The 16,954-nt window shown below is 31.9% G+C and overlaps 1 protein-coding gene across 1 annotated transcript in view; it reads left to right on the top strand.

Moving 5' to 3' along the window:
* The first annotated feature begins 621 nt into the window (after window positions 1-621).
* Window positions 622-16,954, top strand: part of LOC137925477 (PHAF1 protein CG7083) — a 28,142-nt gene continuing 11,809 nt past the window's right edge. The window contains exons 1-3 of the mRNA XM_068768924.1: window positions 622-797; window positions 13,762-13,844; window positions 16,665-16,792. Of these exons, the coding sequence (XP_068625025.1) occupies window positions 734-797; window positions 13,762-13,844; window positions 16,665-16,792 (275 nt within the window). The 5' untranslated portion in view covers window positions 622-733. The remainder of the gene's footprint in view (window positions 798-13,761; window positions 13,845-16,664; window positions 16,793-16,954) is intronic.

Below are 16,954 nucleotides of genomic sequence, written 5' to 3'. Positions count from 1 at the left end.
ATAGAGACAAAATAAAAAGCTCTGTTTTTATACGATAATGGCCTATTAAAACGTGAAAAAATAGCGTCGCCACCGATTTTTACGTATGCAACAGGAAATTGTATATACTATGAATTACATGTTTGTATTGTGTATGTAATTATCTATATATTCCAAAACAATACATAGGGAAACAAAGTGATATCTGTAAAATCTCTTTATTTCAATTGAATTTGAAGTTATCTTTATTCGAAAGTTTTACCATGAACCTGAATAAGAAAGTTTCACTGTTTTATTTTTATAGTCATATACTTTTTGATATCTTTAACTAAAATCTATTGCTACGAAATTACATTTTTTGTAACATATTTGCTTAAAAGTACCATAATGTTTTTAACGTAGACATTTGTTTAGTAAGAAGATACAGATGATAAAAGAAATATATTGTAAAGGAGAGCTCTTAATTGATATTTAAATTAAGTGACAAAATGAACGTTGATACGGTTTCAATGAATATAAAAATCATACAATCAATTTTAACGCACAATATTCAATAAAACAATTGATTCTAATACCTCTCTGACAAAATACAATCAGCTGTTTGTAATGACAGTTCCTCTGACAAATACAAAATGGTTGAAAACTAAAGTTGGCAAACAAAGAAAGGCAGCGTAACAGCGCATTTAATCGTTAAAATTTAGTTTTCTGAAGTGAAAGATAGTTAGTTTAGTGTATATTAAGTGTTTTGTGCACGATGTTGGATTTAGAAATAGTTCCCGAACGTTCCCTGGGCTGCGATGCCTGGGAATTTGTACTAGGTGAGCTCTCGTATGTTTATTACCTTACGTCAATTATTTGCGTTGTATTTTGAACGGGATGTAACTTACGCAATATTCGTCTAATTGCCTAAATAGTGATAAGAGTGAAATCATCTTTAGTGTTTTCAAACGTCTTGTTCAAACAATATTTTAGCAACATTGATTTTTTTATTCGCGAAGTGTCATGTACAGCCTTTGTTTCATCTGTGCATTGAATGTTTATTTTTTATTGCTACACTTGACCGTGAAATCGCTAAAGTTGGCTTGTTTTTATGTATTTTCATGACATTTCGCAGTTTAACTTTTTTTGTGAACGATTACTTTGCCTTTACACAGAAACTGAACTTTAAAAAAAGACAATGACTTCTTTGAAAGAAAATGTCGTTTAAAAGCTAGGTATTATTGTTAAATAATCTTTCGTTTAAAAGTCATTATTTTTATATTAGCATCATTATTTAAATTTTAATGTATATTAATGCAAGGATTTATATTTTTATTTTATTGTTAAAAAAATGCTAAAAACAAAATTTAGTTGAAGGTTTCTTATATTCTATTTGCAGTTTCACTTCGAAACAGCTTAAAAAGGACCTTAATATTTATTGACATGAGTCATTGATCTCTTATCTTGAATCTATTGACATTAAGGTCATTTAGAGAACAATTTTTTTAGGTTATTGATAATGTTATTCTGAACAATGATGTAATAAAAAATGATGTCTCATTTTAAGACTGATGCAATGTATGTTTATGTGTGAATGTTCCTGTTTTTTTTTTAGTTTTTAAAAATATCTTTATTGATAAAACATAAAAGTGAATTGTCTAAAACTTTGTTAGAGATTTATATCACTTTTTATCATTATTTTCAGTTTTTACTCTGTGGTCCTATTTTCTTTAAAATTATTGATGTATTCACAACATTATACACTGTGATTCATTGACATTGATTACTGGTATATTCCTGCTTATAGACTATAAGACTGCCTATAGAGCCCAATTTGATACTTACAACAATTGGATTGCAGTACTCTGTGATGATGCTTCCATACATGCCTGATAAGAGAAGAACTGATAATAATCTCAGTCAGGTTTTGTGATTGCTTTTATAAATATTGTAGGTACAGTAAAAATGAAAATTAATTCTGAAAGTTGTATTATTAAAAAAAAAACAATAATTTACACTGTAATACAAGTGCTCCTAAGTGTGTTTGTTTAATAAACTTTTTAAATTAATTGCACATTAGATTAGATGCATTATATGGGAGTTTATTGTAAAAGCTTATGTTGTTGTTAACTTATTTTTTATATTAATTTTTACAAGGTTTTCATCTTTAAAAGATTTGCCAACCCCATAGTGACATAAACTTTTCTTCTCAGAAATTACAAGGTAAGATGCTGGGAGGTCATAACCCCATCATAGACAAGCCTAGGAGTTTCAGTATAGGGTTTTGATATTATGGTTTGAAACAAACTGACATTGAGTGGAGATATCATTCACAGTTGTGTACAACATAGTGAAAAATTTAAAAGAAATATACATTTGACTCAAGATTTACAAATCCATAAAGTCAATGTTGTTATTTTAACAAAAAAAAACACATTAACTTAATTAGAGTATTTCAACATTTACAAATATATTAACAAAGTATTATATGTAACTAATAAATGATAAGTAAAATTTATTAATAACTTTTTAGCATTCACAGTGAAATAATTACTTAACCAAATTTGATGCCCTAATCTGTTTCAGGAGAGACTGAATGTTCGCTAATCTATATACATAGAGATTCCAATGTTCAATGTTATACCTCTCACTGCCTACCTCAGTGCATATAATTTTACTATAGATTTGTTTTTAATTATTTAATTGACTAGGTCTAGAGCTTGTTCACTGTAGTTGTGTAGTCTTTAGGTAAATTTCTTTCCCAGGAAAAGGCAAGTTCTATTAATACTTAGTTACAAATTCTTGAAAATAGAATTAAATCCAATATTCCATTATTAACTGTGGCTTTATTATGAAGTTCATTCATTCTGAAAACTTCTCAGGTATACTCAAGTGGAAGGTAATCATACTAATCAGAACAGCTGGCAGATCCTGAAAGTTATGACGATGAATAAACTAATTACTTATTTTGTTTCTAGAAGGTTTTTGTTCTTAATCAATTTGTTTTTTAAGATATTTTACTTATTTGAATATTGAGCACATATTAGGAGGACACACACACATACCAACATACCCCAAAAGATTGTTTGTCTAAAGTGGCAGTGGGCTATGTACATAGCTCATGCTACCGACATCCATTATCCAATACAGGTCATATCAAACCTTTTTAGTTTTTCATCTTATTGCAGATATGATGATGATGGTGATGATGTCTAATTTATTAGAAATGAATACTCTGCAGACAGCATTGGTTTGTGAATGTTAATGTTCACATCTGTTACATTTTCCACATACAAAGATTTTTTTAGTTGAAAATAGGCATCCGCTTTGTGTCTCTGCTTATAAGCCATAAGATGTTCTATAAGCATACTATATTAAAAATTTTGTCAATGTAATTTTTAATCAATCTCAGTTTCAATAAATAATATAAGTAATAGCATATTTTTAACACAGGTTCATTGAAGGTACATTTAAAAAATAAAAGAATGGTGAAATGGTCATCATTTGCTGTCAATCAATGTATGGTAAAATCAATGGTTTCAGAAATAAATAATGTAATGAAAATATAATAAAAAAGTGTTTTCAAATTTTGAATTACTACACAGAATTTATTGGCCTTTTGCATTGCAATAGAAGAAATAAATTAATGTAACATACTTCAGAGTGAACACTTTAAATAAGATTATTGATAAAAGTTGGAAAAGCTTTATGAATTTTGCTGACTTGACCTATACATTCAGCTTTTAAAGTTTTTACAACTATAACAGACCATCCTATGTACATGTTGTTTTGGATGTTGATTATTTATTCTTTTATCACAAACATGTTCATATTGTATCTATAATTAACATAGTGGTATGATCTTTGGGATACATCTTAAAAAACTATAACAACTAATGTAAATGTATTTTTAAAGCAACAAATATATGACAAAAAGTTAGAAAAATAAATGGATTAATTAAGTATCTTTTCCTCAACTTCGTAGTCATAATAAGTCAATTGAGAAAGATTAAAGGTTATTATTATGCTCATATGAACTGAAGGATTTTTTTATAAGCACAATCAGTTTTGACTACTCATAATTATTATGCCATTAAAATGACGTATGAGTTATTAATTTACCTAAATTATGATATCTACTAAATTTTTAAATATTAGTATAGATATACATCACAGAAATTTCCACTAATGTACTGACTCATCACAATATCTTTGGAACCATAATGCTTTGAGGCTTGGAAATGTTATAGAAATATCCCTTTCACCGAGTAGAGGTCAGCTAAAGGATTTCATTAAATTCCCACAAGGGGGTTGAGAGAGCATTCTTTAAGTTAACGAGCGGGGTGACAGCTATATTAATAAAAAAACCGTTAACTTTGCATTATAATATTTTTGATGTGTATAATCTAATGCCGGGTAAAATACTTCAATTCTAATGAGTAGTTATTCATTGCTTATTTAGTCGTATACTTAGCAAGTGGGGAAATTTCACTAGTGAATTGAATCCAGAATAAGTTTAATAACTAAAATGACCTTGAATGAGATCTTTTTCGCAATATAAAGTTATTAATTTTTTTTTTCGAAATCTTTTATTTCGAAAAATACTTTTTGCAATTATGATAATCCTGCAAATTATGACTTTTTTTTGTTATTCGGTGGTCATTGCTGTTTTTTTATGCGATACAATTTTGTAAATATGTGTTTATTAATTTATATTCGTTTTTTTAATACATTTTGTATTTAAACGCTGTTTTAGAAATGTTATTGGTAATTGTACTAGTTAATAAACGTTTTAAGTTACCAAAGTTTACTATATAAAATGATAAGCGAAAATCCCTGACGTGAATATAACCACGTACACAACGTGCCGGGATAACTCAACACTCTCGTAGTCCTCGGCATTGTCACGTTATCAAAAACGTAAACACAAACCGCGAGTTTATTGACCACGTCTTCTTTATCATATTTAAAATGTATTTCCTTTATTAAACAGAACAATGTAATGTTGAGAAATAGTAAAACATAAAATTTATGTTTATGGTTCATGAATGTGTTTTAACGTATTTTTGTATCCATAACTTCGGAGATAGTGTATTTAAATTCAAACATATAATTATACAGGATTTGTTATCGATGTAAAATCTTTAAAAGAGAGCATGCATAGCTCATTTGTTAGAAAAAGCTTTACACCTGTTTCCAATAGGTAAAAAAGTTCGTTAAATTCTAAAATATGTTACATTAATTTATTTTCTATTCCAATTCGACGCGTTCAGAACTTCTAGCAGTACCAAGTCTGCAGGGATGGATAGGAAACAATAATTATTTTTATATGTAATAATTCGATTTTACGATTTTTGCAATTTAAACGTTTTTCTTACTATATTATTATTATTTTTGTATAGAATGTATCAATACATTTATTGACAGCAGATAAACTATACGTTAACCTTTTTAAAGTTATTACAGTACCTATGTGACGTTTTGTCAGACGTGCGACAGATATAACGCTCTACGAAGCCGAAATTAACCGATTGTCTCTTTCCAAAGGTCCATGTGCAATATTTATCGCCGGGTATTGTACACCTATATCTAGTCACCTGGTTGAGTTTGTTAAAAGAAAAATTATAATTAATGCATATCAACAAGTTATAAAAAAAAATGCAACAAATATTTATGAACTGTATATATATAATATATATGTCCAGCATCGTATCATATCAGCAGCCATCAGTTCCGGGCGCTATGTGTTCTGACCGTTGCCACATCATCTTGTTTTATTTTTATTTATCTATTATTCTTTAGTATACACGATACACATATAGGATACATTTAAATAGTTTCATGCAAAAAAGTTGTATAGTAAATATACAAAAAATTATAATGGGCAGTCTTATCACACAAGGCAATCTCTTACAGACAACCATAGCATGGAAAAGGTAGGTAAGTATGGATAGCTCACGTGTACAAAAAATATATACATAAACATACAAAAATATGTATATAAAATACATACTTATAATAAGTGTGGCAAACAACATATTATAGATATAACACAATAATAAATAAAAACATTAAACTGATTTGGATCGCACTTGTCTCAGAAAAAACAAAGAATCAGAGGAAGAAAAAGAAATGAATTAACGGATAAATAATCATAGGTTTCGTTAAAAGTTCTTAACCATTTTCTTAAAAATGGGTAGTGACTTATCGCGTCTTATACTCAGCGGTAAGTCATTCCACAATCGTACGGCCTGTGCAGTAAAAAAATTTGGCCATAAATAAAGAAGAATGCGCCGGCATACTTGCTATATGACCTGCTAATCCGTTAGGCTGTATCGGGAACTTTCCTTTGTCTATGGACCTCATCACTGTGCATTTTCAACTCCGTTACTTCCGATGATATTGCAGTCAGCATATTTGTCGTCCAGCGAGAACTGAATCATTAGTTCATTCTTGGTGACGTACGGGAAATGACAGCCTAACAACGCCATCTCCTGCTTGAAGAGTCATGTAGTTCGTTCGCGCATGGGGCATTTAATCCTTGTCGGTCGCAAGTCACCTCTGACGTGACAAGAGTAGTTTTCTGCAGCGGTCGTATGGTACGTGCGAGGTGACAAGTTGGATCATGTTGGAACACGTTGTCTATTGAATGCGCATACGATTGTCTTTGCAGTTTTTCATTACCAACAGAGCATACCTTTATAAATTGTTTCAATTTATTTTTTATCCAAAAAATAAATAAAGAAAACTTTATAAATTTTAATAGTGATAATTCAAAAAGCTATTTCAGTTCTAGTGATGAGTCTAACAGAGATGGTTATAAATTTCCTAAAAAAAGAAAAATTCTGCAATTCTGCATTATTTTATTCTTCACTGGAATGTTGTTCTTCAATATTCCAGTGAAGAATAATTTAATAATTTGAAATCCAGAATGATGGATAATAGGATCCATAATAGGTTTTCTTTTTCGAATAATGTTCGTCAAATTTTTCGAAATATACAGTAGCATTATTGATTATTTCAATTATTTTACGAACGATCTAATAACTAATATTATGACGCAAACAAATTTATATGCAAAAGGCCGAATTGAAAAGAAAAAAATATCTACCAGATCTATTTGGTAAAACTGGATAGATGTTTCATATGAGGAAATGTCGGATTTTTAGACATGATCTTGAACATGGGTGCCATCTATTGTGATATTAAAGATTGTTTTCCCAAAGACTTTACCTGCAATATTATTATGTTTTACTAAGATCTTTAAGAGAGAGCGCTTTTTGCAAATTTTTCGTATGCTTCACTTATATAAAAATTATTAAATTGAAATGAATATAAATGAATAATGAAAAATACATCATTTTTGATATTTATTCAAAATCCAAATCAACCCAATATTATATTATATTTAGATAACCAATATTATAGATATTTATTCAAAATCCAATTCAAACCCACAATCTGGTGAGAATTAAGCATATGAATCGTGGGGTTCAATAAGGGTTAAAAAGTACAGCTGTCAGAGAAGGTGGAGACTAGATCCCGTCCCCATTAATATGTCTTAAAGGTTAGGAACTATGAGGAGAGTATAATTAATAAATTAGGAATAGGCATAGTAAGGTTCCTGGATATCCTCACTCCCGATTCGTGCAGCCAAATCCCGTTTACCATGCTACCAATCCATAAATGGTATTTGTACATGAAAAACTCATGTAAAATTGTTAGTCAGCGGATTTAAAATGCATTTCTATTAATGCTGCGTAATATTATTTATCGTTAGTAAATATTATTTGCGAAAGCTACACGCGCCGGAACTGAAATCGACGTAAACAATGTACTCTAACGCTTGTTTGTCACGCTGATAAGGTTTGGGCGTTGCGGTATTAAAAGATTTGATATGCATTCGCGTAAATTCATGTTGTGAATAATCTGACACGCAATCACGGTTCACGCGTGAAGTTTATGATGAAAGTTCAATGAACCAGACCGACCACATAACTGACCGATCTCAGTCCGATGGTATATGATTTATGGCCAGTTTTAGAGTGCAGCAAGCTCTAAACGCCACGATAACTTAAAGTCCCTAAAATTCCTTATGTGCAGTGAAAATTTATTCCATGAAGAGCATGATAGAGAAATAGCCTCAATGCTTAACCACTCTGGTACGTAAGTAACGAAAATGAATAAATGAAATTTATATTGAGCAATGGAAACAGCAAAATACAGAAATAATTTATATTGAATGATAATAAAATAGAATGTAAAACCCAAAAATCTGTGATAATGTTAATGTAGTATGTAAAATTAAAAAAAAAACGAATATAATTTTTTTTTCAAAACTAAGAAATCAACGAAAAGGATGGGGAGATAAACGAATGCCAATCAGAATGGAAAAGAAAGACAGATCGAATTGTAGTATGAAAGTAAAGTATGATAGACTATGTGCAGGATGACAGCTGAGAGTGAAAATATAAAAGACTGAAAAATTTGTAAATTTAAAAAACAACCCTGACCCAAACTAGATAGGGGTGGAAGCAGAGGTCCCCCAATAACGGAAGGCCATAAAAAAAACTCCGGTACAAGCGTCGACTATAGTCGACGGCCACAGGTGAATGTCCACGGCCGGCACTTACCTGCCGCGACACTGAGCGCGTCTTGATTCTTAATAAACTCGCGATGAGTGTTTTACATTACAAGCTGATGCAGTTACGTTTTACCTTCATCTTATGCTATTATAATAAATTGTAATTGCAGAGAATACAATTTCTTGATTGACGATTATAGTGGACGCTCTGCTATGTGCATGGTTTTGTGGCCGACAAGCGCCGTACCGAAGTGGACTGTATCACACCCGTTGCAGATTATTCATTTTGAATGAGTTTCATGTATTTCAACGTTTTTGTATTAATGTTTAAACTAACAATCATCACAGTAATAAATACTGTTCATAATATAACTGCATGGTAGTGTAATACATAATTACATTTTGTTCTAATAATATTTTTTATAAGAGTTATTAACAGCAGATGGCGTACTGGAGGTCAATGCGCAAACTAAGAGAAAGAAACCTGTATTATCTATTCTTAAACTTCAATTTAGATAGTCAGCTGTTATAAAGATTGTGTAAATATCCGATGTATTGTCTTAAATACTGGCAGATATTTAGGGTTTTATAATTAAAGTTATAATACGCTATGATTCTAGTCACATAGATTACCGACTGTTATAATAAAATCTACGGCGTCTTTACAACCAGAATACAGTGGTGCGTCAACATTGTTTTGATCCGGTTTAATGATGCTACAGTTAAAGAAATAACTTAGCTAATGAGACGTAAATATCACGAATTGTTGCTGTTTGATATTACAAAATCTTCTCTAGCGCTATTTGATTGTTATATTTGTGTAGTCACTTTAGTAAATAAAATCAATTCAAGTAATAAAAGTACAAATACATTTTTTTTGGGTAGAATCAAATATGTAGTCACTTCCGGAAAATATATGACAAAATGTTTGGAAATTCTTAAAGATGGCGGCCAAGACATGATATGACATGGTATGTTTAAGGCTATACGTTTTCCTGTTCTCGTTGTAATGATATCGAATAATAAACGTCGATACTCATGCTATACTATATGCTTCTTTTTCTCAACAATAACGCCTTGCAATGGATTTTAAAAAAAGTTGATGATTTTGCACTAAGTTTGTATAGATCCCCTCAGGGTAAAACCCTCCTTCAAAGCTTTCCATTTTTCTCTATCTTTGGCAACTTGAAGCCACCCGTGACTTAACATAGCCACTGTCAGCCCATCTGGCATTAGGTCTGCTTCTCGCTCTGGTACCTCGTGGTCCCGTCCATATTATAACTCCTGTCCACCTGTTATCAGCGAACCTCGCCACGTGACCTGCCCAGCTCCACTTTCTTTGAAGGGAATAGATAAATGCATCTGTTGTACACGTTTTTGGCGGATGGTTGTGTTTCTTATTTTGTCTTTTAATTTGATATTCAAGTATCGTCTCTCCATTCTTCTTTGAGTGGTTTGTATTTTGTTTCTAGTCTTCAAGTCAAACGTTGACGTTTGGCATCCGTAGGTGAGGCATGGTAAAATCACAGAGTCCATAACTGTCTTCTTAGTAAGTGGTGGAAGATGTGATTTGAACTCTCCAAAGAAAAATAGGGAAAAGGAAATGTTCCATCAATAATAGTCCTGGTATAAGTTAAAAATTTGAATAAAAGAGTTTTTTGTTTATCTTTATATAACTGGACAATAATAATGCAGTTAGTGCTTTAGGTTGTAATTATCTAATTTACATTATACGGAGCGCATAACGTAATTGAGACATAACCGGCTCAGCCGCGCCCGATTCATCGTGATAATGGGGGTAAATAAAAACAACTATGTCCGACTTTTTGTAATTCGATTAGAGTAATTTGTCTCTTTATGCTATATTTTATTAATACGTGAACATTAACAGCTGTTGGATTACGGTATAATCATCATTTTATTGTAGTGTACATGTACTTATAAATTAATTTGTTTTTGTAATATGTCGTAATTTGAAAAAATATCTCGATTAAAACCAAGAATATGACTCCTGGTGTATGCTGGATTTTCTTCCGACACTTCTTCTCCCAGCGTTTTCTGAAGTGATAGTATTCTTACTAGGCAGGCAACAGCAATCGAAAAAGTCGAGATTCATGTCTCTCGGGCGCTCTTGTACCGAAATGCTTAGCTGGTATTATCGACAATTGACTGCCGAAGACATGGTCTCCTCGTGAGGGCTCTTGAGTCAGTCCATGGATGTCTGCTGAAGCGATCTAAGAGTTTGGTGGGCTCCCAATCCGGTGAAATATAAATATATCTGTATTAATATATATATATAGTCTAGAATATGTAGATAGTCTAGAACCGTCGAAATCTGACAATAACATTTAATAGCAACGGAAGTCCAAATCGCGTTTCAAACATCGTGGTTTTAAGTAGAAGGGTGGTCATTATGGGGCACTATAAAACGAATCTGATTCTAGTTACTTTCGAATTGGGCTCTTCGGGTATTCTTCTCATGACGGAAACAAGTGATAATAATGTCCCAGTAATAATGACCCTGAGCTGATTGTAATATGAATACATGAATTAAATAGATTTGTCATCTGTCAAGAGTAAAACTAAAATTGTATATAAACCAAAAACGAATAATTTTTTGAATTTAAAAAATAGAAATATTTATTTATATTTTATTATGTTCCAATTGTATTCAGATTGAAAATTACAGTGTCAATAATTAGATGATTTAACAAATAATAATAAATATTAAATACATTTTCATTGTTAACGAATTATTACCTAGATTAAGATCAAATCTGATACGTCGAACAATAACTGATTTATTTCATCATTGCCTTTTAAAATCTCAAAATTAGGTCATATGTTTTTACTATTTACTGTGTTTTTAGGTGATTTAGATCTTACATAATTATTTTCAAGAATTATTCTATTTCTTATCGTGAAACCAGTTTTAATGTAGTTCATAAGATATACTATTTATTGCAGATTTAGTTGAGGTGTTGATCTGTCATTATCGTGTTTATATATATGTATCAGCCTTAGGACATTCACAGCTGTGAAATAGGTCCCAACCAAAGATTTACAATAAGAGACGTGTTATAAGCGGCCTAATTAATCTATCGTCGTCCAACAACCTCAATAGGTTCATCTGTATATAGTGGAAAGTAAATTCTTACGAGTAAAATACCTGGATACAAATTTGTCTAGATAGTTTTCCAAAAATTATTGCTTTTGTTAATTTATCGAGTCGTTATGTCAGATTTTTTGATAGGCAAACGCTTCATGTAGTTACTGGGTGCAAGCGCTACATAGGGTGACACCCCGGGTTGGGCTTTCTTTTGGAGTTTTTTTTATACTTTGCTATAATCAGATATTGCATTCATTTCGGCCGCTATACGTTCACTGCGAAGCGTAGAACTCACCCAAAAATGGTCACAATGACCGGTCTTGCTTTGCCCGCATTCAGCGATTTTTCGCGACCTTGACTATTCTAAAACATACTGCACTAATAATGAAACCCTGAACTTTGAATCTTTTCGCTTTTAACAGCGTGCGCAGACGAATTAAAAAAATAATTATATTTGATAAAACACATTGAAACAAAATGAATAAATATAAGAAAAATATAAGTCAACGTTTGTCGAAGCGACGGCGCCGTATGTAATAAATATTGATGGGTGACCTTATGGGCGTGTTATTATTCAGAATAACGTTCCCTTTTTTGCGACAATTGTTTCGGTGGCAACACGACGGCGAACAGTCGAAGGAATCTATATTGAAACTACGTGATCGCTTTTAATAAGTTTTGTTTAAACATTTGAGATATTATCGTATTTCTAAGACATATCATGAATAAATATAAACTCACTTCCTTGTTTTCCTAATAAATTAGACTGAAGTAGATACAAAGAAAAACAATAGCTTGGAGGTAGAGTTCTTACGGATTTCATATGAAAATTCGAGGCGTAATTTTGTAGTTTTTTTTACGATTACCTATAGTCTTCAGGTGACATTTAATGATATATTATCGATTTAAGTGATGTAAGACATGTCTTAGGTGGTGATTGAAGTAGCATTAGAAACGTTGCGTATTTTAAAATATGCCCTGGTCAGCCATTAGTTCTAGAATTAAAGACTTTATTGCTGAACGTGAGTAAATGTAACAAAAGTTCCCTAGAGTCGGCGCGGGAAACGTACTACGTGTGCCATCCCCGTAATTGTCGCCCGGCTTAATTTAATATTCGGCCGGTGTACACGCTCGGGCGTTGCGCTCGGCCCTCAGTAATTACAAGGTCTTTTGCGAACGTCATGCGATAGCACTTATGCAACGACTACACGTGTGTTGCGACATAATCGAATTGTTCGATAAATTCTAAATTTAAATTCTTAGTATTCGAAATTCTACAATGTCAAATTCTAAACACCGTATAAGGAATAATCATAGAATTATTTGTAGAATTCTTAATTTAAATTCTGAAAATTCTCAATTTTATATCTGAAATAAATAATTGAATGCAGGTATGTAAATTAAAAATATTCCGGTGACATAGTTATCACGGGAAGTCGATGGATGCGAGCAGCGCAATACCGATAATCGTGGCGTTCTTTGGTGTAGGCCAATGCGTTGCGGGGGGCGTCTATCGCTCATATGACTATGACGATAAAATTAAAAATGTAATCGTAATAATTTATAATAATGCTATCATAAATTCTTGTTATGAAATAATTGCCAACCTAACAACCACATATAATGAAGCACATTATGTATGTATATGTGGTCTTTCACATCGGTTCTCATTGACATGGTTCCAGATGCTTAACAAGTCATGGAGAGTGCTAAGCTTATAAATGAGGAAATCTGTAGAGTTACGAAAGTAACCGACATAGCCCAGCCGATCGCCGAGTTATATTGGGAGTGGGCAGATCACATAGCAAGCAGAACTTATGGCCTTTAAGGGTTTCTTCTGGAGAGGACACCAAGGGCCAGCTAAAGCAACGTACGGTTGTCGAATAATGTTGGATACAAGCCGTTATTAACCTATTGGACATTGGTTGTATTGCAAATATATGGCGGTGGCCTATTAGCCACAATGGACAAGAAATTTGCTTCGGTTTTGCACTGCGATGCCTTTATCGCTGGCAGAAATAATGATAAGCTTAGAAAGGAAATTTAAACATCTCATATTTTAACAACGGTTCTGTGGTTTGATTTTGATACATGCTTTCTTTTGTTACAGGGATGCATTTTTCTCAGTCAGTTGCTATCATACAAAGTCAAGTGGGTACAATAAGAGGTGTTCAAGTACTATATAGTGATCAGGTGAGTGATCCTAAATTCACAGAGTTTTAGAGTCCTTAAGCTATAGAGTTTATAGAGTCCTAAAGCGGAAAGAGCGGTGTTTCCCATCTTAGCCTTCTTAAAGTTCTTATGCACATCCTATGTAACGTACATTATTTTACAAATTATAAATAATTGAATTATTGATGTGAGAAACTTAAATGGAAGAAATCACTATAAAATCTGTACAATGTATATGCATTTTAAATCAACAAGTTTATTAACGCAAAGTGAATACCGTGAAACACTACAGAAGTTGAGATGGGACATCCACGTTCGAACAACCCCGTTGTTTAGCGACATTTTAAAACGTCCGGGGTTCCCCGTGGAGCCTGCCGATTGCCGCAGGGAAATTTACTTGACGACGCCTAACACAGTGTTGATATTTTGGTCTCGCTTAACGAAAGTATATATAATAATTATTTATCGCAATTATTTAATAATTAGCTTTTTTCCCGCTAAATTTACAATAAAATTGCCTCCCTGTGGGTCGTGGATCCCTTTTTGGGAAACACTGCTATAGATTGAATAAATTCCCAAATTTAAAATTATGTTATTTTTTAAATAAAAATATGTGTGGATTAATTTTCTTTGCTGACTGTACTTTGGAAGTGACAGTTGGCGGGTCATTGGCTCTGTTTCGATCGTGGTGCATCAAATTACTTTATCGATTTTGATGTGGTGCAACTTAAAAGCGTAATGCGTATTTCATTTATTTTGCTATAAAAAATTTAACTTAATCGCATGATTGAATGACGATTATTTAAAAAGTTTTTTTGTCATTTATTTATTAAACTAAATGCCTTTAAGTATTCTGTATCAGTCAAACCAAAATTTCAAAATATATTATTAGTGATAATAATATCAAAAGAATTTACTTTTTGTACAGTGATAGTATTTTGTTATAAATTTTAATTGCAGCTTAAATATGAAGGAAGCCATACACTCTAGATTTAGGACATGATGCCAATTCGGTGAAATTAAATTAAAGAGACGAGGCTTTAGTTGTAGCCCACTAGTTCAGTCATTGTAAAGAGGTTAAGTCTAAGCGTCTCTAAATGTCAATGACCAAAAAGAATTTATATATAGAACTAAAAAAAAAAACGATTTAATAATAACGGATCTAATGTAATTGATAAAATGTTATATAATTTATCGCAAGAACTAGAAATCACAAGCGTAAGTATATGCGCAATCATGATAACTGTTTATTTGATATAGCTTTTTTAGTCTGTGGCTACTCGTTGTTTACGCGTAGTATATAATTATAGCGTGTTAGGATTACGAATTTTGTCGCGTAGTAAATTCTTAACGTGCAAAAATAACATGTTTTTAACTAACGCGTATTGATAGCGTGATGTTTGCTATGGTGACGTTTCATGTGGCAGTTGTTTTTTTTTTAAAACGTACTGCGCGGTGAACAATAGAATTTTGCGCAGATGAAAAATATATTTTGCTTTATATATAAATCTGAATTCTAAATTACCTTTAAATATTTTGTTGGCAGTTTATATCGACACAATAGTATTTGAAACTATTTAATATTTAAGTTTAATTTTCTTTATTGTACATGCTAGGATACATATAGTAATAGTTTCATAATAATATAAAAAAAGCACAAAGGGCGTTCTTATCACACAAGGCAATCTCTTACAGACAACCATAGTATGGAAAAGGTAGAAGAACAAACAACTAGTATATATTGGGATACATGTGTATGTATATATGTAACCAATCGTACCTAAATATACATACATATGTATAAACATATATAAATATTATAAATAAGGTATAATACATATTATAAATAATACAATACTACATAAAAACATCAAATTGATTTGGATCGCACTTGCCTTAGAAAGAATAAAAAAACAGAGAAAAAAAAAGAAATAAATTAACAGATGAATAATCATAGGTCTAGAAAATAGTTCTTTACCGTTTTATTAAAAATAGGTAGTTAGTAATAAAGGTATACTGATTTTATTTTACGATCATAGGTCATCATTATTTTAGATGGACATTGACCTCCACGAAATTTTGGAAGCCCTTGTCGGCAGACGTTATACGCTGCGTTTGCCGGTCCTTGGTATTGACTACAGAACCTTAAAACTCTAGCGAACATTAACGACAGCCTATTTTTATAGCACTTTATTTTATTATTGCATTCAAGAGTTTCTTAGTTGATCGAAAGATGTGACAAGGGTACATGATTTTTACTTTAAAAAATGTACACATTAAAAATTATTGTTTCTTTTAAGATGAACCGGCGATAGATTACTACTTCTAGTGTTAAAATAATCGAAGATTTTAAAGTGCATGAAAATGTAAACTGTTATAAAGATATTTTAAATTTACAGTGAGGGATATTTGACGTTCACATGATTTGGGCTCTCATCCTGCTCGTTGGTGCCGAAAGATTCTCGAGTGGCGACCACGATCCAGTAGACTACCTGTGGACAGCCACCTGGGCAGGTCCTCTCACTGGGTGGATTGATGACATAGTCGCTAGAACTATAGTAGATGGATTGCGGGAAGTCGCTTGATGCGAGTAGAGCGAGACTGGTAGTCGTGGTGGTTTTTGTGATCATAATGATGATGATGATGAAGCCTTCGTTTAATCAATAAATTAAATATTAAATCTGATAAAAAGATTACGTTTTTGTTTACATATTACATGCAATGCTTTCAAGGTAATATGAACCTTTACATATCAATGTGGACAGATTAAAATTTGGCTTTTACAAATTCCTGAATAACCACTGAATTTGAATTTCTCTAACAAATAATCTCTTGTTTCAGAATCCATTATCAGTGGACCTAGTGATAAACATGCCGCAGGACGGCATCCGGTTAATATTCGACCCGGTCGCTCAACGGCTCAAGATTATAGAAATCTACAATATGAAACTAGTTAAGCTTAGATATAGGTGAGTAACGTACTACATACTATATATCCATAATAATGATAATCAGGGGTGTCAAACTTTATTGACATTTATATTTCGGGAGAATTTCTCAATTCGGATATATTACTTGGGCCGCAAAAATAATTATCACTGGTCGAGAGTTTGATACCCCTGTTTGACATG

This window comes from Battus philenor, unplaced genomic scaffold (assembly GCF_028537555.1).
Source record: "Battus philenor isolate CCGP_79_NKW_IND1 unplaced genomic scaffold, ilBatPhil1.0.hap1 SCAF_27, whole genome shotgun sequence".
NCBI lineage: Eukaryota > Metazoa > Arthropoda > Insecta > Lepidoptera > Papilionidae > Battus > Battus philenor.
Note: the sequence above shows the minus strand (reverse complement) of the source record. Positions and strands in the feature narration are given on the sequence as shown.